General features: G+C 34.5%; 1 protein-coding gene across 1 annotated transcript; it reads left to right on the forward strand.

Moving 5' to 3' along the window:
- The first annotated feature begins 13,839 nt into the window (after positions 1 to 13,839).
- LOC111413427 (zinc finger protein 558-like) lies at positions 13,840 to 25,837 on the forward strand. Its single transcript, XM_023044389.2, has 3 exons — positions 13,840 to 14,030; positions 14,079 to 14,843; positions 25,382 to 25,837. Exons 1-3 carry the CDS (start codon positions 13,902 to 13,904, stop codon positions 25,781 to 25,783), a joined length of 1,296 nt encoding a protein of 431 aa, XP_022900157.2. The 5' UTR covers positions 13,840 to 13,901; the 3' UTR covers positions 25,784 to 25,837.
- Positions 25,838 to 27,798: the final 1,961 nt, after the last annotated feature.

A 27,798-nucleotide genomic window follows, 5' to 3' on the forward strand; every position in this document is an offset into this window, starting at 1 on the left:
AAGGAACCAAATTATCATAATAGATTATTCCTTGAAATGTTTTATATTAACGCTGAAAATAACATTGTAAATTTCAAGTTAGATACAGAAAATTTGAGTAACATTTATTCGTATCTTTTTCAAATAGATAAAAATAAAAATAATAAAAATAAATGAATTTTATTTGTGACGTAATATGATTGACGAGTACTGATTTGTTTATTTCAATATAGTTGTCACTTTTCACGTTTTATTTTTCGTAAACTTTTTACATCTCCAATTATTGTTATAAACGTTTTATGGTTTCATTTATGCTATTTCCTTAAGAAACATAATTTGTAAGTAATTAACTTTTATTGTAAGATTGTTATTTTTAGTTGCTTTTGTATTTTAGTTATACTCTGATGAAGATCGAAAAAAACGATCGAAATATTAGTATGAAATAAAATTGTTTCTTTTTATAAAAAAGATCGTCTCACGAATAATTATTTATTATTGACAACAAGGTATGCAGGATGAGAATCGGTGGAGAAATTACCAAAAATTATGATCTTCTATATGTAAGAACACAGCTTTTTCTTGTACATGAAATTCCGCGCAACTAGACCGTTAAAGTTTTTAGGTTTCATGTTTCGTACGTTTCTGAGATTTTACGTGTAGGAGCTTTCAATCCAATCTTTCAATTTAAAAGAATTTCAAGATGGCTTCCACATTCAGTGTATCGGAAGTAGCCTACAAGTTCGTTATTTTAAACGGAATGCTGCAATTTTTATTGGATATTTAATCACAATACAAAATTCACTCAAATGCCTTGGAGAGCCGCAAAAGCTCGGTCTTATTTTTTACATAGGGTTTGTACTTTTACAATAGGAAGATGCCCAGGTTTTTACTGTTTCTATATTTTTCGGTATTCCTAACATATATTGTTTTACTCAGTGAATTAAGTTTACCTGAAAATGGATATTTGAGGAACCAGTGCATTTTATTATTCTTGGAAAACTATCGGTTTTAGAACAAAGGATCTTCGCATACAGGTTTGTCCCATCTTTTTTTACCTACTTGAACAATATTAAAATAAATACATTTCTCGTGGACAAATGAAAAGTTTTTTTCCCGGAATGTTAAGAAAAAAGTGAGCATCATAAAAACCCCCACGGTATCGTAAGGGAAGGTTTCGTGGAAAGTAAGATTGCTAAAGTTCTTCATTCGAGTTCCATATTCAGCGTTAAACAGTTATTCACAAATTGTATCGTGTAATATAGTTTAATTGTATACTTGATTAAAAAGTGAGTAACAGACAACGAATTTTTGAGTGTGAAAACGACCCCCTTAATTTCTGATATGTGTGTGGTGAATATGTCATCAAGACAAACATGCGTAAATTTACTAATTCGGTACAAGAAAATTATCTCCAATATTTTGGAATAGCAGCTGAGAATTGGACAATGGACACCAAGTTTTTTTATGTCTTAATTGCCATATAAATCGTAGTGGATGGACGTCCGGCGCGCCAGGGTATGTATTTAATGTTAAAAATACTTTATAGTTTATAACTTTTTTTTTAACGTTAGGCGGTACAAGAAATTTGGCGTACCAATGATTTGGAGAGAACCACTTTGTCATACAACCGACTGCTATTTTTGCCTAAGTAAACAAACCGGAATTGGAAAAAATATGCGATGGGTTTATGCAAATGTACCATCTGTCACTTTTCGGTTCCGCATTCAGATACACTTCCCATCCCCAACTGCCCTGATTAATCTCACAATCAGTCCCAAACTTCCATTATATCTCAGTCCTCAAGTACTGATACGTCAGATTTCCAAAGTGATTTAATTGAATGTTAAGGACAGCATGAACAGCATCTTCTAACACAGGAAGAACTGAATGATTGGGCGAGAGACTTGGAGCTTTCAAAGGAGAAAGCAGAATTACATACATCTGTAACAAACTGCATTTTGGGATTCGAAAGCGATTAAAAAATAAAAAGTAATACATTGTAGCAATTGTAACGAATAGTATTTTAGGGATTAGAAAACCGATTAAGCAGTAAACGCAATACATTGTAGTAAACAGTAAGAACCATTGTAAAGGCAGAACTTTGTAATTTAATTACGAAGTTGCGTCGTGAGAACCGACGGTCCAGACTAAATACTACGTAGGCGGTTCTGGCAGGAATGTGCCGAGGTGGCAGTAAGAGTAGATGGAGCAATGAAGAAAAAATCAGGGAGTCGGTTACGGGATTGGAACGGCAAAGCATCGGGCGAAACCGGGACATTAAAGTTTTTGGTGTGTATTAAATTCGAGACGTGCGATTTGAACTTATAACAATTTAGTTATAAAATTCGTTATACTGGATTCTTTTTCTTCGTTGAATATTTTATTTTAACAAATGCGTGAGCGTTATTAAAATCTTATAACATCTGATTTCTCATTGAACCTGCTAACCACCTCGGCAAATTTCGTAATAAGAGTAAATGTATTAGCTAAATTGTTGAATAGATTACGTCGTATAATTTTTACTTTTTAAAATCTTTCTTTCTTTTTTTATATAATATAATTCGTTCTTTTTCAAAAATAAAGTAAATTTATTCTTTAACAGTGAAATTTCGTTTTCTTTCAATCTATTTATTCCAAATTTCTGCAGTTCGCTTTCAAGTGAACGAATGCAGTGTGCCAAACCCTAACTTAGTCATTGCTAGCTATCAAGAAAAGGGTAGTGCGTGGACAGTTGGGTACGCGAGCCGCTCCGTGGACTTAGCTAGGAAACCCACTACGGGAAACGAGAAGTTCTTGAGAGCTAGTTTGTGACACATCTCGTATGAAGCAATATCACTTTTTGGATACGAGTGTTAAAATAACATATTACAGAGACAGTGACAGGCCTTACACAAAGTATTATACGTCAACTGATAACATATGCTTTTGCAAAGACATTCCCGGTTTGTTCGAGGAGCAATAAAAATAGTTTGAAAACAGTTCTCTTGCATAATGGAAATGAGAAACCATCAATTCCGATCGCGCATGCTGTAAATACCAAAGAATCGTACGAAACAATGGTTAAACTATTAAAATCTCTTAATTACGAAGACCATGAATGGAAAGTTTGTGCCGATTTAAAAGTCAGAGGCATGTTGTGTGGTTTACAAAGCGGCTACACTAACAAAATATTGTTGTTTCCTTTGTCTTTGGGACAGCCGCGCAAGGGAACACCATTATAAGAGGAAGCAATGGCCTGAAAGAAGAAGCCACACCCTGAGCGAGGGCAACATTAAATACTTGCCTCTTATTAAAAAAGAAAATATCCTTCTACCATCATTACATATTAAACTTGGACTCTTCAAGTATTTTATGAAAGCGCTGGATATAGAAGGCCAAGCATTTGCTTATTTAAGAACCTTATTTGAAAATCTTTCATTCGTTAAAATCAAGGAAGGTGTTTTCAACGGTCCACAAATAAAAAAACTTTTTAAAGATGACAAATTTCAAACCTATTTATCATCCGTTGAAGCTGCAGTCTGGAATTCGTTTCAGTTAATTGTTTCTGATTTTCTTGGAAACAATAAAAGCCGAAATTACGAGACATTTGTTGAAAATTTGCTTCAGAATTATGCAAAAATGGGTATGGATCACTATTATTATTATTATTATTCCGGGTATCCGTAAAGTACCGGCATCCCAGCAGGTTCCGAGTTAAGAGACATTTAGATTCAGAATAAAAAAACAATAAAGGAATGACACGTTTTTATTCTGAATTTAACTTCGATGTACATTTCAAAAGCTACGGGGATGCAGGCAGTTTACAAATACACGTTATTACATTATTTTCAGTTATATGTTTCATTTTATTTTAATTTTTTCCAACAGGTGTATACAGGATGTTTTAAAACAACGTTTAAATATTTATAGGGGTAGTGCTACAGTCGAAAACAAGTCGAAAAGTGTTAATCAACATGGGTCTCAAAATCAACCATTTTCGAGATACAGGATGTTCAAATTTTTTGAGACTACGTTTTTTCTTTTAAATTATAACTACTACGGATTTGATACTTGGCCAATCGATACAGTATGAAACGGTCTCTTTTTGAGAATAGTATGATGTTTCCATTGCTTCCGGTTGGACCGGAAGTGAAAATAAATACCACTATTTTTCAGAAAATTCAAAATTTTATTTAACAATTGGTTAGATAGCTTAATTCTAAACAACATTAATTCGAAAAAAGTTTGTACTCCTTAAGGTTTCCGAGAAAAAAAGACATTTTTTAAAATAAATTATTAGAAAAATTGAATTAACACAACGTAATACTAATACTAATCAAACCGAAGCTTTTTACTAAAGATGTTCAAAATGTCGACCTGCAACATCAATAAACAAAAGTCTAGCGGGTTCAAATCCGGCGAACGTGCAGGCCATGCAATGGGGCCTCCTCGTCCTATCCATCTCCCAGGAAACCTTTCATTCAAATCTTGCCTAACAATACGCGTAAAGTGCGGGGGAGCTCCATCCTGCATAAACAAGGGAGTCTTTGATTTAACGGCAAGTCTTCCAAAAGTTGAGGTAGAGTGTTTTCAAAGAAATCCAAATTAAATATTCCATTTCTGGTAAAACCAGCTTCATCGGTGAAAAGTATGTTAGCTGAGAATCCTCGATGTTCAGCAGTTTCTCGTAAAAACCATTGACAGAACATCTACCGTGCTTGGTAATCCGGAGCATTGAGGGCTGGGACACGTTGGATATGGTAAGGGTAAATAAGTAGCTCACGGAGAGTTCTCCAAACAACATATCCACTTGTACTCACTTGAGCCGAAATTCTGCTCACAATTGTTTCGGGATTTTCAGCAACTCTATTTAAAATTTGTTCTTCTATTTCCGGTGTACATACAGATCTCTGCCGTCCGGTATTATAAAACCTTTTTTTAAACGATCCAGTTTCTTTTAGACGGTGAAAAAGTGACTGAAACGTAATATGTGAAGGTAGCCGGCGATTGGGAAATGTTTCAGCATAGAAACGACGTGCTCTCAAACTATTTCCATTGGCACGGCCGTACATAAACACCATATCGCTCATTTCAGCATTTGAATACAAGACCATTGCAAACGATTTCACTTCAGGTTTCGCAAAATCAAATTATTGGAGTTTGTTTATTTCGTAATTTGAACGAAACGGAAAATTTATGTATCTTAGCAGATTGTACTTAAGACAAAGACTCCTTGTAATGGCCAAATTTTAGTAACTAATGGCCGTACACTAGGCATAACGTTTTATAATGGAATAACTTATACCAACTCGAAGCAATGGAAACATCATACTACTCTCAAAAAGAGACAGTTTCATACTGCATCGATTTGTGAAACTTATAAAAACCGAAAGTATTAGTATTATATTGTATCAATACAATTTTTCTAATAATTTATTTTAAAAAATGTTTTTTTTCTCGGAAACCTTAAGTACAATTTTTTTTCGAATTAGTGTTGTTTAGAATTAAGCTATCTAACCAATTATTAAATAAAATTTTTGACTTTTCTGAAAAATAGTGGTATTTATTTTCACTTCCGGTCCAACCAGAAGCAATGGAAACATCATACTATTTTCAAAAAAAGACAGTTTCATACTGTATCGATTTGCCAAGTATCAAATCTGTAGTGATTATAATTTAAAAGAAAAAACGTAGAGTTCCAAGAAATTTGAACATTCTGTATTTCGAAAACGGTTTATTGTCGGACCCATGTTGATTAACACTTTTCGACTTGTTTTCGACTGTAGTACTACCCCTATAAATATTTAAACGTTGTTTTGAAACAGCCTGTATATGTCTCTAAAAATTCATTTTTTACACTCACACTTAAATTTCTTCCCGGAGAACCTTGGTGACGTAAGTGACGAACATGGCGGAAGGTTCCACCAACAAATGAAGAACATTGAGCGGCGTTATCAGGGAATTTGGGATGAAAGAATGATGGGAGACTATATCTGGTTCCACATAAGAGAGACGGATTCTCAAAGAAACAGAAGGTAAAGCGAGGGTAAAAGTTATTTCTAAGACTTATGCATACTATTTTATTAATACCATTGTTTTAAAACTACCGAACCAATTGGATTAACTTATTCCAATCGGTTCAGATATGCTGCAAATAGTCAAATTACCCCTAAAAAAATCATAGCTCCAAAACGTACCCATTGAAAAAATTTTAAATTTGATTTTTGAGTTTAGGGGACCAAACTACATAAGAAAAATACTAGTGGTGACCAACGAGACGAGATATTCATAAAGTCTTGTCTCGTCTCGGCGATGAACTAATAAGTCTTGTTTCAAGTCTCGTCTCGTCTCGTTTCTCGTACGAGAGTCTCATAAAAGTATCGAAATCACGTCATGTATAATCTTATTGTTTCAGTGCAATAAGGAATACTTAAATACTTCCTATAATGTAAGAGTCGGAAGAGAGAATTACAGCCCTCAGCCTGTCGGTCGCAAATGATTTTGTTTTTCACCCAATCGTTTAGGCGTAGGAGTTACTGTATACAAAACATCAAAACCAATTACAAAATCCGAGTTTTCCGCTCTAGAATCTTCTTGTTCCTCCAATGCCGTTACTTTCGAACGTTGGTCTTCTGATTGATGGAAATAGGCTTTGTATACGTTACCGTCAATCTGTATAATTCAGGTATTCTATACAATGCCTAGGTAATATATAAAATACCTGGGGTGTCTAGGCAATGTATGAAATATTATGAAGATTATTGTCCATTAGATACTTTACCTATAGTCGAGCCGTCGAATTTGTGCAGTGATAAATCACCGTGACAAGTAGGTAAATTTCTCACATCGTCGGTCGCCCTGTCCGGATTCGTCAAAGTAAGTGACCACACCCCTTCTGGGGGTAGCGCATTGAGCGCGTTACTGGAGACAAAAAAATAATAAAAGCCGCCGACGCACTGTGAAATAACAGTATTCATAACTTCTTATCTGACTGTAAAGAAAGGTTTATTCTCGTATAGTGTAGCTGCGCCTTATAGACCCTGGTGGGAGTAGGCGGTTACATAACGAAGGAACCGACTACCCCTTTTTTTGTAAGTACCTGTCACGGTGATTTACCACTGCACAAATTCGACGACCCGACTATAGGTAATGTATAGAATTCCTAGGGATTACATAGAGTACCTGTTGGTCGACTGGCAATGTGTAAAATAAATAGATTTTGGTCTGTATTTATCCATTTTTACACATAATAAACTTTTTTATAATCTATAAGTTATTGTATAAAGAAGGTACCTAGTACCTTTCTGTAACTATAGTAAAATCACAGTTAAATGACATTAAACTTAAAATTTTTCTGGGATCACTAACATAATGTTATTTGCTTATAAGTAATCAAGTAATAAGTATTAAAAACTTAGGAAACAAAATAATTGTGTAAAAACAAGACGTAGAATTGAGTAAGTAAAAAAATATATTTATTTATTCTTACATGCGGAACTATTATGACACTTTGAAGTGCATAAAATCTTACTTTTAAGACATGAACACTTTTTAGTATCACAGTGTTTTTTGCAACTACATTTAATAAATCCCTGACCTGTCCCCGTAGATTGCAGATTCGCAACTGTACGGAGCGTCGTTTCTTCATTAGGGACATCTTCTTTTTTAAGTAGTTCTTGATGACAAACTGTAAACTGCTATCTTGAATACCTATTCTTTACAACACCCTGCTTTATTCCTATTTTATAAAGTTCGTCATCCGTTTTTTGTAAGACTACAGCTAGTATATTGCGAGCATCACCACGACCTCTGTCGACTTCCGGAACAGGGATTCTTACAGTGGTACCCAATGGCACAGGGGGAAATTTTTTTCCAAAGTGTTAAGCCGATAAACGAGTCTCTCAGATTAGAGAAATAGAGATTTCTAAAAGTGTTAAGCATTTTCTGAGCTTGCTATGTTAAATTATCTTTGGAACTGATCCGGTTCTGTACAGCTAAAGCGTTTTTTAAGCATAATGGGCAAACAACTTTAGAACCATAGCCTTCTGCCATATCTTTCTCCGGAGCACCACAAATAGCATGAATGGGTCTATTGCATGTTCTACACGAATGAGTACCCGTTGTCTCCTCAGTACAAACACAGCACAAGAGTGGGGAATCCAATGATTGCTCACGTTCTGATACAAAATTCAGAACATCTAAGGATTGTCCATGTACCTCAGAAGGAAGACTTTCAACATTCACAAGTTCATCAAGAGTCTCGGCACTTTGGATAGTCATGTGTGTGAGCATTCGAAACTTCATTACGGATCTCAGAACTTTCGTGGTCGGGGCTTTGTTGATGTTGAGCCTCTAGAGGTTGATTTTGTGTCCGAACCCGATCTACTATTAAAGATTCTGAAAGAATCAGAATACTTGGTGATGACTTAATCATATTTTCTAGATCCTCTTCACTCTCCAGGTTGTGAGTATCATCGAGAGGTAAAGCTATACCAACTTTTACTTTAGATCCAAAAAGAGCTTCGTTAGGTGTTCTTTTGATGCCTGAATGGAATGCTTTATTCTTCATGAGTTGTACAAAGCGCAGACCATCACTCCAACGATTACTGTCACTATCTAGCATCCAAGTTGTTAGCATATTTTCGATGTCCTGGTTTGCTCGTTCAACACTCCCCTGACTTTGGGAATGTCTAGGCTTACCATGTACAATTTTTAAAGTTGGCCAGTACGTTTTAAGACTGCTTACAATTTGGTTTGAGAATTCTCTACCATTGTCTGATTGTAGGATCGCTGGTGTGCCAATCAATGTAAAAATATCCAGTTAATTGTAAGCTACTTCCTCTGCGCGTTTTGTTTTTAGTACTCTTAATATTACAAACTTCGTGAGATGATCCTGATAGACCATTACAAATTTATATTCTCGATCTGGATGAGATTGATAGTCAATCAAATCTACTTGACAGCGAGAATTAAATTCAGATGAAAGTATGGGTTTGACGACAGTCCCTTTTTTTACTCCTTTTTGTTTTTGCTGGCACGGTTCGTAAAGTTGCAGATATAGTTCAACATCGTGGCGAGTTATATTCTTGTATCGTGTAGAAAGCTCGTTCAGCATACGGTCTCGACCGCCATGGCCGATACTTTGATGTACCTCGTGAAGTACTTTGAATAATTCACTATCAGCAACATAATATATAATATTGTTATTTGGGGTATTCACAGGAAATATTAACCTATGTTTTTGACCAACAGTTATAAAATCATAATGCTGCAATAACCAATAATGGGGGTAACTTCTTATTGGCTGTTTTTGCATTTTTTATTTCTTCTAACAATTGTTTATACCGTTGATCGTCAATAAACGTGCAGTTTTTAGTAGTTGCTGATTTTGTTTTAATACACAACTGTGAATAAAATCTTTCTCTCATCTGAGAGACTCGTTTATCGGCCGCCATTTTAATGAATTAGATTCACTAACGAAACCACGCGACACTTCCACGAATGCCGGTGTATATGTTACATCTTCAAATTTCTGAATCGGAGTCTCTTTTAATTCTTGGCTTCATCTTGTCATATCAAAAACTTCTATCTTATGCCGCGAATCGAGAATTAAAACTGCAGCATAAATCTAATTAGTTTTACGATAATGCTTAAATATATTGCCTCTCGCATCCTGAAAACTAACAATAAGCTGCTCTTCGACAGCGTTTCGATCTGCCTTTCGTTCCCATGCAAATATTTTGCTCTCAATATTATCTATATATGGATACATACAACCACCATAGGTAATTTGACGTACTTCTCTCCTCCGAGTTTCTTGGAAACTATTTGAAAGTTGATTAGTAATTTATGCACTTCTTCTATTAGTATCCATTCTTTGTCCTCAAGAGCATACGGTTTCAAATCAACATTTTGACACAATGCTGGTGCATGCTGGTGGATTGTGTCAAAATGTCTACCTTCAAGAGGTACTTTCAACATATCATTACTGGAATTCCAGCGTGTAGATACGAAAATATTTACAGAAATATTGCAGATATTATGTGCAGAACTACTTACCTGCGAGACTCTCGTACGAGACGCAAGACCACATGCACGAGATTCGAGACGAGACCAAGGAAAGTCTCGTCTTGTCTTGTCCAAGTATCGTCTCAAGTCTCGTCTCGAAAACTAAAAAATACAGTGGCGTCAAATGTACCTACATTTTTTGAATTTTTTTTGTAGACTAGTGTTATCAAGTCTTTTCTCTATTCTTTTTAATTTTCTCGGCTTTATCTTTGAATTGTTCATTTTCTTTTTTCATCTCATTTATATCAGTATCTAATTTAATAAGCTTTTCGTCTATATCATCGAGTCTACCATATATTTCTCTTAGCAAATCTTCTACCTACTTTAATCAGAGACTGCTGAACATATTCTGTGAACTGCGTAGTGATGTAAAATTACCGGTAATTTAAAAATCGGTAATATTACCGGTAATGTTACGTAATATTACGGTAACAATGGTAATTTGTAAAAATCAGCTTTTTAAGTAATACAAGTTTTTTTTATTTTAAAACTGTAAAAACATTACGAAAAACAACAAGAACGTTTTTTAAACTAGTCAGAGTCACAATGCACTATGTAATAGAGTGGATAATGGTAAATCATCCCCAACCTCGTCATCTGAATCTTCTTTCTCTTTCGTTAATTGAGTAAAGTCTATAACTTCGAAACCGATATCTTCTTTTTCTATTTCTTCTTCAGTAGCTTCTACTATTTTTGAATGATCGTCTTCATTTAGTAAATTATAATTATGGGCAATATAAGTTAGTTTTCCGGCCCTCTCCACGGTAAGTCTGTTTCTTCTTTGCAGATGAATAAATCCATAAGTACTAAAGGTTCTTTCGGTTGCGGCTGTTGACGACGGTAAATTTAAAATGTCTACAGCCAACCTACTTATTTTAGAACTGGAGCAAATTCCTGCCCACCAAACAGGTCCAGACATACATTTTTCGCTGGAAATAACGAATTCCTTAGCAAAATTATTACCTCTAATTTTGTACAGTGCGAGTGCTTCCATAATAAGATCTACTTGTGAAGAATACTTTGGATGACTATAGATGAACTCCGTTGCAATTAAATTTTCATCTTCAGTTAAATTGTCGCCGCGTTGATTTGGTTCTAATAGGTAAGCAGCAAGATGAACGGGTTTTAAACATTTATTTTGTCGTTTTTCAAGAATTGAACACTTTTCTGGTATTCCAACATAGTAATAGATAAAGTTGATACTTTGTCACATAATATAGATCTTATTTCAAAAAAGCAGATAAACACTTTTGAGATTGTTGGCCCGTTAGCTTCAAAAATCGTTATCCACTTAGCGATTGGTTGGAACAAGTCATAAGTTGCTTCTATTTGTAACCAAAATTCGTTTTGAAGAAGAAGTCTTACTGTATTTGATGAAAGAACATCAGAAATATCTGGGCTATCATCAACTGCTAAACTTTTTAATGAATGTTTAGTGTCCAAAAAGCTTTTTAGACAACAAACAAAGGAATCATCTTGTTTTCACCGGCAATTTTAAAGAGATGTATCGCCCCCTTTTGTCCAACTGGATTTTTTCAAACGTTGCATGTAAAATCTGCGAATTTTTCAGCTCAGATACAATTGAAATTATGTTCTTTTTAAAATTGGAAAAATGGTCTAATTTCAAGAAGTCTTCAACCAGAAGGTTTAGACAGTGGCAAATACAACCATAATTAGTAATGTAATCGTACTTGCTAACTATTTCACGAGCCTTTTTTATGTTAGCTCCGTTGTCAGTGACAATAGCTAGAAAATTTGAAGCTCCTAATTCTTTCAACACTTTTTCAATTTCTGAGGCCAAAAATGTTGCTAAATGTCTGTTATTTTCGGTGTGTATTGATTTGTAAAATACCGGAAGAGGTGTATTAATAACACAATTAGATATAAAGTCATTTCTGCAATTTGACCATCCATCCATCCATTTGTAGGCTTAAGATAGGTGCTTCACTAATTTTTGAAGAAACTGCAGCTTTTACTCTAGTGTACTCGGATTCGAGAAGTGGATTTGACAACTGGTAACGAGAGGGTGGTTTATATGCGCATCTCATTGCTTTGAATACATCTAACCATACTTTTTTCGTTGTCATATCTATGGGGGCTCCTGAGACATAAATAGCCCATGCGAGTATTTCATCAATCTTATTGTTTTCTTGAGAGGACATGTTATCAAAATACGAAGAAATTGTACCCTTTGATGCTTTAGTAGTACTTGAAAATGAAGAACTAGCTGATGAAGGCACAGGCCTGACTAGTGAAGCAATTTCTGAGTCTAAAGATTCTTCCTGCCCCTGCTGAGAGGTAGTATCAGTAGCATCAGCATCACTATCTTCTAATACATCGGTTTAACTTGGCGTGGTGTTATTATTACTACTGGAAACATTTATTATAGGCATTCCCCTTTTTTAAGAATTTGTACTACATTTTCAAGTATTTTAACACATTTTAGCCAATGTTGGAATTGTCTGGTAGCATTTCTTTTAAAGGAGGTTGTACAATATTTACAGAAATAGTTGTCTTTATCTTTAAGATCGTAGTACCTCCAAACATCAGTCTTCGGCTTAACCATATTATCGCAACTACAAAATAAACATCATGCATTTCGGGAAGAGCTCAACTTAAAAATATCTAGACTTACCAGTTCAAATATCACGTAACAAGGCAAAACAATTACAGTTATTTAATAGGAATCGCACTGATAGTTATAAACAACACCTCTTATAACAATAATGTCACTAATTATGATGAAGATTGTTTACAAAATATCGCTTGCCGCTTGCCACGGGCCACGGGGAACCATGGAATTGTCACAAGTTAGATTTCGGGTATTCCCCCGATCGATATGTGCGACCGCGCGGCGCCAGTGACGCCATGTACAGCTGGGCAAATAAATGAGAGTATAGAGCGGGAAAAAACAATATTTCCAATGTTACCGATCTTACGGTAATATTACGTAATATTACCAAAATTACCGGTAACATTTCCTCGGTAATATTACCCTTTACATCACTAGGACTGCGTCGTCAAAGTTTGCCTAACACCTACTGTCATAAAGAAACAAGACTATAACAATACTAGGGTTCATCAAGGACCTGGATCTGCTCTAAACCTTTGGAGGGCGTAAGTTAGAAAACATCATGTAGGTCGTAGTTACGAGAGGGGCTACTCTCCTCAACCTGGCAGCATCAAAAAAGAATCTTCTTCATTATCTTTGTAAGTGTATACGCTTCTCTCTATACGTTCAGCTCTATTGTGTTGCCTATCTTTTCGATTTTTTGGCGTAACTTTACTTCGTGTATAAATTCTTGTTCCTCATATTAACCCGTTTCTGGTAGTTTTTAACCTTATTATCTTTCTTTAAACTCTTACCGGTTTAATTTTAGGAATTTACCCACTCTTTCAAAACCTATTAAAGGTTTTCTTATTATAATAGATTCCGAAATCGTTACTAAAATTACAACGATAGTACATTCCTTAAGTATCCTGTTACAGTATGTTAATTACCGGGAACAAGTGTTCATGCCCAATAACTCAATTAACTATCTTTAAATAACATTTTATAAGTGCTAAACTTTTTACAGGCCATATAACAGACTTTTGTTACACTCTGTATATCGTTGTCTTATATTTCAGAGCTACCAATCTAAGTTTTAATATATGTCATCACGATTTTAAATTAAATTTTATGATTTATAAATTAAATTAAACTTACTATTTTTACAATTGCTTAATTTATCGCTTAATTTGTTGTATAATTTTTTTAATTTAACTTCCTTATTTAAGTTTATAATCGTTTAATTTTCTTAGGTTGTCACTTTGATTGTTTTGACAGGACGAACATCAACAAACATTTATGCAGCCAATATTGTTTAATAATAATGTCTCAAAATAATGAAAATATAAGTGAATTGTGTCGAATTTGTTTAAATAAAAGTAAATTAATGTATCAAATAACTGAAATGGATAAATTAGGATTAGATTCGTTGGATTTTCCTTTAAATTTTAAGGTAATAAGAAACAATAATAAATACAAATAAACATTATTTATCTTTTAGTTAACAGAAACATTTACTTCATTAACAACATTATGTGAAGATTGTACAAAGAAACTTGAAGGCTTTACATCATTGATACAAATTGCAAAAAGAACACAATTATATTTAGAAAGTGTACAATACGATATTTCAAACTTTTCTCCATTAAAAAATAATGTACAAAATGAGTCGCAAGTTCAGTTATTATCAGATATAACTTATGATGAAGTGATGGCCTCTATAAAAGAAGCAAAAACAATCTTTTATTCCAACCTTAATTGTATATCATGTAATTTCCTTGGTATAAATAGAAAAGGATTAATTTCTCATGTTTCAATTGTACATAAAGAATTAAAAACCAAGTGGTGCTCAATTTGCAATAAATTAACACCAAATTTAGATCATCACAAAAAAGAAAATCATTCTAAAGGCGATTTATGTTGTAAATTTTGTAAAAAGAATTTTATTTTAAATGAACACCTAATTAAACACTTATTGCATCATTTATGTAGCAATAATAAGAATAATGATCAGAAAGATATTAGTATCGATATGGAATCTGAAGTGCCACGAGAAAAGGTCCAATCTGAAAGTCAATTATGTAATTTTTGTGGAAAAGTATTTGAAACCCATTCAAAGCTAAAGATTCATCTGAAATCTCATTCAAATGAGAAACCTTTTATTTGTACATTTTGTAATAAAAGATTAAAAACGAGATCTAATTTAAAACAGCATGAGAATATACACAGAGAATGTAGAAGATATGTTTGTAATATTTGTGGAAAGGTAAGTAAACTAAATTTATTTGGTACTTTATATATTAACACATCTTACATGAATTAGTATGTAAAGGTTAATAATACTACATTAATTTGAAAAATGAAATTCAAGTGGTGAGTTTAGCTCATGTTAGGACATGTTTCAACCCTAGTTATACTTCTAATCTGCCTTTCAAAGTTACTAATCTAAACTTTGCTTGGGACACTAGAGGAGAAGGAAGATAGTCAAGTTCTAAGAATGACGTCTTGAGTGGAAGAGATAAAACCTTCAACAGTAGAAGAAGTTAAACAAGCTATCAAGCATTGTTGCAAACCCTACCAATTTATTGGTACATAGTCTACCAATATATGACTTAATCTAATGATTTTCATGAGCTATTTATTTTATTTTACTATTCTAACCTATTACAGTATACTTCTTTAAATTATGATAGTATTTTAACAATGATGGTTTATACAGGATGTCCCATTAGTTGTGGTATAGGCTTCTTTGACGTCTAAACTTCAAGATAGAAACTCCAAATTCAATATGTATTTAGCCACCCTACTTGGCAAGTCAAATAAATCTTTTATTGCACGGTTTGGGAATAATTTGCAAAAATGTTAAATTTTTTTTTATATTATGCATAGCACAATTGTATAACACCTAGTAAATACATACTAATTAGTTACTTATTTTTGACAGAAAATTGAAAAGATAATGTTTTGCAGCTTTTCCCAGTGGTCCAGTCTGCTTTACACATATAGATAAATATTGTCATATTTTTACCGTTTTAATCAAAACACAAAACGCGCGCACTGCGATACGCGGAACACACGTTTAGGGTATTATTGTTTTTGTTATAATTCCGCACTATTGCTCACGTTAGAATCGACTAGGTCACTAAATCGAACGGCTTCATACTCTGAGGGCGACGCAGGATATCCTCGTTATCGAGAAGCTGGATGGCCTCAATGTTAGGATGATCATGCATTCTCTTCTCATGTCTAGATGCGAATGATGCAATTTCTGATGACACCGATGCTACTTCCAAGTCGCGATGCAGGTCGGTGTTTCTTATATACCAAGGTGCATTCACTATGCACCTTAGTACTTTGTTTTGGAATCTTTGAATCAGACTTGCATTTATCTTGCAGGTACAACCCCACAGTTAGATTCCGTACGTCCATTTTAGCAACTTGTTACTTAGTGATAACGTTGATTTTCTGCCAATAAGCTAATATAGGTGTCTAAATTTGATATCAAGTTCCTCACGTTTTTTTTTGACGTGAATTTTCCATTTGAATTTGGCATCCAGCCTCATACCAAGATATTTTGCGGTGTCTGCGTAAAGGACTGCATTACCATTTATGTGTACTGGGACGTAGTTTACTTTCTTATAAGTAAAGTTGGTGTATGTCGATTTATTTGTATTTAATTTTACTAGCCATCGTTTGGTCTAGTTTTCTATTGAATTTAAGGCCAATTGTAACTTATTTGCTGCAACTACTTCAGTTTCTGCAACAGCCAAGATCGCTGTGTCATCTGCGAATGTAGCTGTTAAAGTTTCTGGTATCTGAGGAACTCCGGCTTGTATTTCATGTAGTGAATAAGCGTTTTCGTATTTTACTCTAAAACAGCGTTTCTTAAACTCTGTTCCGCGGAACCCTAGGGTACCGTGTAGAACACTCAAGAGTTCCGTGAATCGTACGTGATACTTTTTACATAACATCAGCTTCAACGTCTAGCTATTTTCAAAAACATATTAATGAAAACAATGAAACCTATACAAATCAAATCGCCCCAAAAGAAAATAAGCCAGTTATAAATGCTTCTGCAAGTGCACTAAGTGTACTAAAAAACATAGGAGATATGATGAAAGTTATATATCCTTAGGATTTATGAACAGTAATGCTGATCCGCAGTGCATTATATGCAGCAATGTTCTTCCAAATAGCTCTATGGCTCCAGGTAAGATGCGTCGACATTTGGAATTTGTTCATGGGGACCTTAACGAAAAATATGTTGAATTTTTCAAGCGAAAGTCTAACGAACTTGTAAAGTTAAAAACATTTATGGTTCAAACTACAAAAACGATTAATGAAAAAGCACTTCAGAGCAAACAGGTAAATGTATTTACTGCTACCAAAAAAGTTCTTGCTTTCAAGAAAAAGATAGAATTTTGGATAATTTGTGGGCGCTCCAATTAATATGATAGTTGCCCAACTATAAAAGACTTTGGAAGAGGAAAAGATTGAAATAGGACAAACATTTATTGAAGAAGTTCTTCAACACCTGAAAGATTTAAGTGAAGCTTTTAATGAATATTTTCCGAATGCCAGGCAGATTAAATATCAACAAGAACTGTGGATTAAAAACCCATTCATTATCAATACACGACTTTCAACCATGTCGTCAAAAGAATATGAAACTTTGATTGAAATGACATCTCATTCGTAGTTGCAAGAAAAATTTAAATCAATGCCGTTAGTGTAATTTTGGTGCAGTTTTAAAGATGAATATCCTCAATTGTCGCAAAAGGGCGTGTTGGCACTTTTACCTATTACATATATGTGTGAAATGCGATTCTCAGCTTATGTATCGACAAAAAATAAATATCGCAACAAACTTGACGCCGAACCTGACATGAGAATTCAAATTTCATCCATAAAGCCTAATATTAAGTATATCTGCGGTAATAAAAAGCAGCGTCACTCTTCCCATTAAACGTTATTTTAATAACTTTTGCATTAATTTTGGAAGTACTTTTTGAAGCAAATAAATATTATTTAAAATAACTCTAATTATTGAATGATGAGGGTTTCACTCATCAAAAAGTTTAAGAAACGCTGCTTTAAAATATCGATCAGAAAGATACCATTTTAATAGTTGACTATACGTTGATGGTAGTATTTGGTCTAGTTTGTAATTTAAACCATCTCTAGACTTTGTCGAAAACTTGTGCAACATCCAAAAATACGGCGGATCAGACTTTATTTTCTTCCATTGCTATTTCGATAGAATCTATGCACTTGGTCTCAAAGAAATTGTATATATAGAAGCAGTTGTAAACACTAAAACTTGAAGCCAACGCAACACGCGGTTTGTTTACTAACAACGCTTGTCGAAACCGGTTGAAACAATGAACGTGCACAGATCGGACCAGCGGCCGATTATCGCCGAACATTCCCGAATATTATTGCCCGTAGAATAAGGCATACACTAAAATAAATAAACCTACTTGCGAATCAATAAATGATTCGTTTTTCTTCATTTTTATTTATTTATATTTTCTTTGTAAATATTGTATGTAGAGTATACTAGTACTTTTAGTTAGATATAAAACTTATCAATCAAAATACTACATACATTCTTGTATCATTTACCAAGTATATTGTTTCTACGTCCTCTGATTAATTTATAAAATTACATTATATTTATTGTATTTAATACTTTCAAGTCTTATTAAATCTTGACAAAGATATAGAAAAAAATGTATTCTACAATTTATAAAAGTGTTACGACAATAATTTTTCAATTAGTAGTTAGTTGAACAATTAATTTTTAATTGTAATTTTATATAAGAAATTAGGATGCTCTTTGGATACGCCGCTGGATAAAGTCTGACCAATTTCATCTAAATCGTACACGCCACTGTCGCTAGGACCAAGGTCAATTTTGTTTCCAAACAAATGCTCTTGCGTTGGCTTCAAACCGGTATACGGGCGAACATAGGCGATGCGGCTTCTATATATACAATTTCTTTGCTTGGTCTATTGTTGCATACTTATTCCGAAACCCAAATTGATGTGTTGGTATTAGGGCTTTTTCTTCTATGACAGGTTTTAGTCTTTTTAATAGTAATTTTTCAAGTAGTTTTGATAGTAAGGGTAACAATGAGATTGGCCTATATGATGTATAGTCTCCGATTTTTCTGGTGGTTTTTATGACTTAATTGCAGTCATGTAACGAACAAAGACGGGGATGTAAACAGGTAGTTGACGAACCCCAAACTCCGGCGTGAGTTATTATTATTATTATTATTATAATTCGGGAGGAATGTTGTACAATTCGGTTGAATAATATTTCAACCGAATTGTGGTCGCAGTGCATAAAACACGTGAAAGATGTCGAAGATGCGTATGTGTCCCCACATGTACAGCGTTTTATTATTAGTGTTGATGATTCTTCTGATGACGACAGCTTAGAATGCGCGGAAAGTGACAACTGTATTGACACTGGTGAAGAATCTTGAATTAACGACAATCGCCGGTTAGAAATGTTAAATAATTTATATTGAAATAAAATAAAAAAAAGAAGTGCGTCCCTGGACTTAGTTCGCTATTAGGGCCTATCATAAATCACGATCAGGAGGTACTTTTTCGAGATGATAATTATTGCCGTTACTGTTTCTCAGGGTCATAAAAAGCACCAGAAAAATCGGAGACTATAACATATGTGGGGGGTTTACCAGGTTTTGGTATCATTATTATTTTAGCAACTTTCCATATACTTGGGAAACGTTTCTGTTTAAAAGCAGCATTAAGCATGTGTAATAGTTTTGCAATCGCCCGTTTTGGCAAATGTTTCAATGTTTCTCCGTTAGTTAGGTCATAGTCCACTGATTTCTTAATATTTAGTTTTTGTATTTCATAATACAGTTCTTTCATTCTTACACATGGTATATTACGCTACTGATCACTTTGAATTATGCTAGGAACACTATTTAACATAATTGTTGGACTGTCTGATGTAAAAGTTTCTTTCAGATGTTCAACAAACAAATTAACTTTTTCTTGATTGCTCTTAGCCCAATTTCCATTACTATTTCGAATTGGAGGTGTATGTGTTTTTGGAACTTTAAGCTGTAGTGTTGCCTTCGCATCGTCAGTAAGGTCTTTTAAGTAATTTTGAATATTATTTTGTTTGTGGCTATCTGTTAATGCTCTTAATTCGGCTGTTATTTTATTTAATTTAGTTTTATTACTAGGAATTCAATTCGTTTGCCATTTCTTTCTTACTTTCCGTTTTTTTGCAATTTTGTCTCTAATGAATTTAGGATAAATATTAGATTTTGGTTTTGGTGTTAAAATAGATGTTGAGGCGCAGGCTGCGTTTTGTATGTCTTTTAAGAACTTTTCTACTTCATTGTCAATATCGTCGTTTGTTTTCATAAAAGCATTAAGATGGATTTTATTATCTAATGTTTGTTGAAATAGATTCCAATTAGTGAGTTTATTAGTTAGTGATAAAAAGGGTTCTTTGTTATTTAAAGTAATAATTACTGGTGAGTGATCTGAGTCCAGCCCTAATTCTTCTTCTGTTTACGGAAGTTAAGCGATATATTTTTTGTAATAAAAAAATCAAGCAGGTCCGGAATTTTAATTCTATCTGTTGGCCAGTAAGTTGGCTTGCCAGTAGACAGCACCTCACAATTTAGGGCCTCTATTGCATGTTTCAGTTCTCTTCCTTTTGTATTTATCAAGCGAGAACCTCAACATATGTTTTGCATTAAGGTCTCCTCCAAGTATAAATTTGTTTTCATGATGTAGTAGAATTTCCTGATAATCTTCTCTTTTGAGATTATGTCTCAGCGGTATGTACGTTGCTGCTACAGATATTAAGCCATTAGCAGTTTGAACTTTCATCACTGTAGTATTGTTCAATATTACTTTTAATGATAATTGCACTTCCACCTCGAGCCGCATTACTAGGGCGAATTGTGTGATAAATATTATAATGGTTGATGTTTATATACAATACTCGTGTAAAGTGAGTTTCGGAGATAAGACATATATCAATATTGTTTTCTTTCAGTATTTTTGGTAGTGTAGTTTGGTGCTGTCGAAGATCATTGGAATTTCACAGCATTATTTTTAGTTGCTGCTTTTTAGACATTTTGATTTCTTTCTTGATTCGCTCCTTGGTTTAAGGTGATTTCTTCAAGATGCTAAGAAAATAAAAAGGGAAACTGAAAAAGCTGTAGATATGTTCATCCTAACGTGCATGAGGGTAATAATTCTACCGGTTAGGAGTTCTAGGCTGGTACCGCAACACAAAAGATGCCAAGCCTATGATCATGTCTGGAAATACTGCGAGAAGGAGCGAAGGTGTGTCAAATGAACTGATAAACATCTTACGAAAAATTGCCAAAAACCACTAGAACAAGAACTAAAATACGTGCATTGTACAGATAAATGTACCGTCGACTATCATGGTAGTTATGCAGTTAAAACAATACAAAAAATGAAAAATCAGAAATACCGAAACGTTCGCAAAGGTCACATTGTTGAAGACTTTTTTGGAAATACATGAGCACAGAATTACATACAAATTGTGGAAACTGCTGTTTTTGAGTGTAATTTATATAACCACATCTTGTTAAATTTCAATGCCACGAGCTCGCCGAGTGATTATCGCTTTTATTTTTGGTGAAACACGCTATAGGTATTACGGCATTTTATTGGTTACCTTCTGCCGATGCAAAATTGCTCGGAGTCAAGCGGTCTTCGGATTTCTCTAATGTATGCTCTTGTTGGAGTCATCAATGTCGTAATACTGTTTTCAGTTTGTTGCTTGATTCTCTTTTTCCAAAACTCGCTGTCACTTGACAAAGTCTCTTCATTACTGTCGAAAATACCTTCTGCGCGTTTAATAGTTAAATGAAGTTTCTTCATAGCTAAAACAGGAGGTTAATAATAATAATAAGACTTTATTTCCCGCAAGTACCACCCAGTTACAGGAAAAAAAATTATAACATCACAATATTTAAATTTAAATGAACTAAATGAAAAAGATATAGCTATAAGCAAAAATACAAACTAATACAACCACATAAACTAATCGTAATCATAACTACTATCAATCTACTGCATGCCGAAATGATCAAAAGTTACCCTAACCACCGTGTTCAAGGAATCAAAAAACATATCGCAATGCGGCGAAACCTGATTGCCGTAATCGGAGATTAACGAGACAGGAGATTTTCGTAAAGTGTTACTATTACTACGGCAATTATAGAACATGAGGGGACAGCCTACGTTGAGACGCGGTACAAGAAAGGTTAACCTTTCCAACAACCAGCCGCAATCGATATCATAATGCAACAGTTTATGAATAATTTTAACTATGTAACCAACTTTGCGCTGTTGTAGTGAAAGAAAACTAAACCGCGAAAAGAGACGCGTAATCTGCACCCCTAAGCGGGTAAACACGATCTAGTCGAAAGCATAAATACTTTAAAAATGTCTTCTGTATAGATTCAAGCGCATTCGCGTAAAACTCATAGAATAGATACCAAACAATTATCGCATACTCCAACCGCGATCTAATCAACGCAAAAAACAACGTACATAAACATCTGATGCACGACCCTTACAGTTTCGAACAAACCGTAAATTTTATAGCATTTAGCAATTAACACTTTGCCGTCCGCACGTTTCGCAAAAATTTATTCGCTTGGCGCCGGCAGAAAATTCAGATTACTCAGTAGATCCATACGTAAGCGGGCGACACCAATATGGTGACGCCGGCCGTTGAGCAATATTTTTCGCCCGACACCACTGTGGTGTCGCCGGACGGCATAGTGTTAAGTTAAGAATGTGTTCGTTAAAAATCAATCCACTGTCGAACAGCACCCGGTCATAGCACTTACGTTCGGACATCAACGGTTGACTGGCCAAGTGATATGCACAGCCGATTGCGTTTAATTTTTTAGAAAATGTCATGGTAAAATATTTAGAAATATTAAGTGATAAACGGTTGCTAAGGCACCAATCCTCAACACGAAACAGGTTTTCTTGTAAGCGTTCACAATCGCTGAGATCCCCAACAGCTGAGAATAACTTCAAATCATCAGCAAATAGCAGCTTCTCACAATCCAAGATCTCGGTTATGTCACTAATAAAAGCCAGGAACAGCAATGGACTGAGGTTGATCCCTAGGGAATCCCTGAAGTTGGAAAATCCTCTGGAAGTGAAGTCGCCATAATTAACAAACTGCTGCCGACCTAGCAAATAAGATTTCATTAACGACAACAGAGGGGCACTTAATCCAAAGTTACTCAGCTTTTTTAATAAGATAAAGTCATCCAGCTGATCAAACGCCTTCCGAAAGTCGAGAGACACGGCATCTGCCTGCCCTCTAGCGTCGATTACATCAGCAACAAATTGGGCGAAGCATATCAGATTGGTTACAGCGGATCGACCATAAACAAATCCGTGTTGGACTGGGCTTATGTACTTATTTAAATGATATGAGATGTGCTTGAAAAGAACGGTTTCAAAAGTCTTCGAGAAACCACACAGCAGCGATATAGGCCTATAATTCACAATCTCAGCAGGGTTGCCCTTCTTCAAAATTGGACAGACGTATCGACTCTTTCCATAACGACGGAAAGGTGGATGTAGACAGAACCAGATTGAAAATCGAGAGCAATGGGGCGGCTAGAATGAAAGCACAGTCCCCCAGTAAAAAGCTCGCTATCCCATCAACTCTCGCAGTAAGAGTATTCTTTGCACGCTTCAACGCATCCTCAACCTCCTCCAAGCTGAAGCTCTCCACTGACAAACAAAGACTATGATCGGGGAAATCAGACCCCACAAAAACAGGATCAGATTGAATATAAACGGACTCAAAATAATCAGAAAAAGCGTCCACAATACTTCGACCTGAACTGAACTCCAGGTTTCCATTTGTCATAAGGCCTGGAATGCGAGTACCGCCCTTCCGTGTCCGAACGTAGGCCCAGAAGGTACTGGGATCAGAAATCAAAGATCGCTCTACATCGTTCATGTACGCATTATATGCTTCGGTAATGAGGTGTTTCGATAGAGATTTACAATACAGTGAACCAGTACGCTTATGCTTTGCGCGCATATTCTCCTTCATGCGAATACAATCCTTTACTTCCCTCGTGAACCAAGCAGGCCAACGACGATTCGTAGAATCTCTCACAGTTTTAGGCACTGCTAAATCAAAAACATCGTGTAGCTTGTTATAAAGAAGCCGGCATGCATCTTCTACCATTCCAATACCATCTAGGTCCGACCAGTTCACCTCTCCCAACATCCGATACAACAAAGGATAGTCTGCACGTCTAAAGTTGTAGGTGGGTACGCCCCGTTGCTTAAACATAGAAACCTGGGGAGCATAAACCAAAACAATCGCTAAAACGGGATGATGGGAATCCTCAGCAAGCAAAGGATCGAGATCGCGAGTGACTGCGCAGCTCATATTGGCAAAGATCAAATCAAGTAAACGATTGTTGATGTTCACAATTGTATTGTACTGACGAAAATCATGGAAATGTCGGAAATTTGTTAAAGGTCGTTTTAAATCTATCATTGGTACCAATGGAAGCATAGGAGGGGACATTAAAATCACCAAGAAGAACAACGCATTCATTAGCCAGATATTCAAATAAATTAAACGTGTCAAAAAATAGTTCAAATGCATCAAAACTGACAGAAGGTGGTATATATAAAGCAAATACATATATTATTTTCCCACGTACACCCTGAATCTTGGCTCCTACCACATCAATTACTGGTACCACTCTGGATAAATCAGAGAGATCAAGCTGACTTGCTTTAAGGGTGTTCTTAAGACAAGTCAAAACACCCCCCCCTAGACAGGCCAAGCGCAGAAAAGTTACGATCCCTCCGAAACGTAATCCAATCACCGGGACAAAATTCAGCATCAAAAATATCATTGGATAGCCATGTCTCCCACAAGGCCACAACATCAAAACAAAACTCACACACTGAATTCAGAAGAGTAGGTGTCTTCGTACGAACACCTCTGACATTTTGGTAATAACAAGACATTATAACTGGGTGGTATATTCAGTTTAAAATATTTTTTACGATTTTCGGGGTGCCATTGGTATAGCGTATTCAGAGGTCAGGTTCACCGTTAGTAGTACGCTGCTCCAACTGAAGTTTGAGCTGATTATAATATTTTATCAGCCTAGGAGTTCGATCATAGCAAATTCTTAAATTTGAGTAAGCAGGAAAGTTAGAAGCCGGATGGTAACAGCACCAATCGTGAATCACCCTGGTTCTTTACCATACTGTTCGGTGATAATAAGCGAGTCAATTTTCATTTTATGTTAGGATTGCGAGAGAACTTTATCGGGCATACCGCTATGGTGTGAGATCACTTAGATTATGTGGAATTTTCCCCAATTTCGTTTTAGTGTCTACTGTAATTTCTACAAACATCAGACACTGAAGCATACTCCTGCATACTCATTAAGATCACAAAACATGTGAGCTATTTTGCCATCACAATGAAGAAATAGATCCTCATCCTTCCCATCAGACGTGTCGCATTCATCAGAACATTCTTTCTGTTTCCGGTCTTGGTTTTATTTCCATTTTTTTCCTCTTCTCTTGTTTTCGTCAAGTATTACACCATTCTCAAGTTTACACAATTTGATATTGCCTATAAAAGCTTTAAATCCGTATTTTAATTTTGAATTTTAACCGATACACGTTATCTGTTAAGAAGATTTTATATTGAGCTAAAACTAGAACTGACATTAAATTTTGTTTCATTTTTAGACTTTTAATCAATCTAGCACATTGAGGACCCATCTAAAACTGCACGGAGACAAGGATCAAAGCTGTAGATTATGTTCCAAGACTTTTTGTCGGTTGGCAGACTTGAAAACTCATTTAAGAACTCATACTGGGGAAAAACCGTTTCAGTGTGGCACTTGTAAGATCCGTTTCATTCAAAAAAGTCATCTAACCGAACACGAAAAGTTACATTTTGATGTTAAACCCTTTAAATGTTCGATTTGTTTGAAAAGTTTCGCCCAAAAATCTACATTAAAGTCCCACCTTGACATACATTTAGGGATTAAAAAATATAAATGTAAATATTGTTCTTATTCAGCCCGACAAAGTTACGTGTTGAAGACACATTTGAAACAACATGAAGAATTATATAATTTTGAATAAGATTATATATTTAGATGTATTAAAATAAAGTGTTTTTTAAAAGACACAAAATTTATTTATATACCTTTTACCATTTATGATCACTAGAGTCCGGAATTTTATGCACAAAATTTATGCAAAATATGCGCATATATATGCAGTAAATATAAGAAAATATGCAAATTTCATATAAAAATATGCAAAGTTTATGTTAAAATATGCATGCATTTTGTACTACTGTTAAAATAGTATATTAAATTATATATAAAGTCGGTATTTTTTTAATAGGTTCAATAATAATCAAAATAACATCTAAAGATTTAAAAACTCTATTTTATTAAAATAAAAAAAAATACAACTAAATAAAATATATTTATAAACAGGCGACTACAAACTTCAGCATACATAAAAATCGATGTATATATAAATATTTACATGCCTGCAGTAATGTTATAATTTACAATTATATATTTTTCAATGTTCTCAACTAAGAAGTTACGTCGTCTATCAGACAGTATCTGTTTGTAGCTCGACAAAACTCCTCTCTTCATCTACAGATGTTATGGGTGCATATTTAAAGTTACTAATTAAATTTGGCTCAATATTAATGTGATCGCTTCAATATCCACTAACTATTTTAGCCGCCTTTGATAACAATATATAACCGTGATTTTTTTCTAATACTTCATAAACCTTTTTATTAATAATTTGGCCTACTTTACCTTTTACTTTTTTAACACCAGTCTCAAATTCCTCTATTAATCCAACAGACTCATTTAGTGACATTGCTTGCGTTTCTAAATTTAAAATAATCCTACTGACAAACTCATAATTACTTTGAATAAACACTAATTTTAAACCTAATGTCGCTTTTTTCAATAGTGCTTTGCATTTTTTAATTGCTTGATTATTTTCCTCCTCAAAATCCATGATTAATTCCTTTATAGACGTAAAATGTAGGGCATAAAATGTTGCAGCATTTAACCAGGTACCCCACCGTGTAATGACAGGCTCTGGTGGTAGATTAACATTAGGCAATTTTTCCTTATATAGTTGGATCCTAAGGGGAGACTTCAAAAATATTTTTTTTACATTGCTAATTAACGCATTTATTTCTGAAAATTGATTCCTAATTTCCTCTGCTACTCTATTCAAATCATGAGCTAAGCACGTCACATGAATTAAATTGGGGTACAACATTTTACGTTGTTGACCTGCTTTAACCACATATGTGGCAGCATCCGAAAGCAAAAGCAATATTTTTTCAGTTGGTACAATTTCCGGAAGAAAAAAATTCATTAACGCTTCATTTACGAAACGTAAAATTGTAAGATGGTTAGTTTTGTCTAATTGTTTGCAAGCAATTAAATATGATTGCTGAATTATTGATGAAATGAACTACTTAAAACACCTATCAGCAAGTTCGCAATATATCTTCCACAACAATCGGTAGTTTCGTCAACTATTAAATATACGTAGTGGTTTTTGACTACTTCTTTGATAGTCCTAATTATTTTAACATACTCCTTATTTACGTACCCCTTGCGCAAAGTGCTTTCATCCGGTACAGTACGCCCAGAATACTGTTCTAAAAATTTTTTTAATTCAGGATTTTGCAATTTTTGAAATGGAATGTTGGCTGCCAAGAAGGCTTTGCATAATCCTGCATTAAATATTTGCTGCTCATTTTTGGTTGTTTCTGATTGAATAGCTTGCTTCAGAGATTGTTGAGCCATTTTAGTTTGATTAAGTTGGTGAGTTTTTTTCTTATGTAAATCGGTAGCAACATGTTGTGTGATCTGAGATTTGCGGTCACAAGCAACCTGCAACAAAAGCTTAAGAGTAAGAAACAAACATTTTGGAATCGACTGTAGCCATACAAAGTTAATTTAATATAAAACCCATGGAATAAAATAGATTAAGAAAAGTATTCAAAATTACAACAACAATCTTAAGGATGACTTAAATAAAAACGTGATTTAAGTTACAGGTGTAAATAATGGAAACGTTCTCAGTTCTTTAATTGGTCAGTGGTT

The sequence above is a fragment of the Onthophagus taurus genome, chromosome 11, assembly GCF_036711975.1.
Source record: "Onthophagus taurus isolate NC chromosome 11, IU_Otau_3.0, whole genome shotgun sequence".
NCBI lineage: Eukaryota > Metazoa > Arthropoda > Insecta > Coleoptera > Scarabaeidae > Onthophagus > Onthophagus taurus.

What these genes read in the sequence shown, in the direction of transcription:
- LOC111413427 (XM_023044389.2), top strand. Translation starts at nt 13,902, where the DNA reads ATGTCTCAAAATAATGAAAATATAAGTGAATTGTGTCGAATTTGTTTA. An exon ending in ATTTTCCTTTAAATTTTAAG is followed by an intron (nt 14,031 to 14,078) that starts GTAATAAGAAAC and finishes TTTATCTTTTAG; the next exon opens with TTAACAGAAACATTTACTTC. An exon ending in TTTGTAATATTTGTGGAAAG is followed by an intron (nt 14,844 to 25,381) that starts GTAAGTAAACTA and finishes TTTCATTTTTAG; the next exon opens with ACTTTTAATCAATCTAGCAC.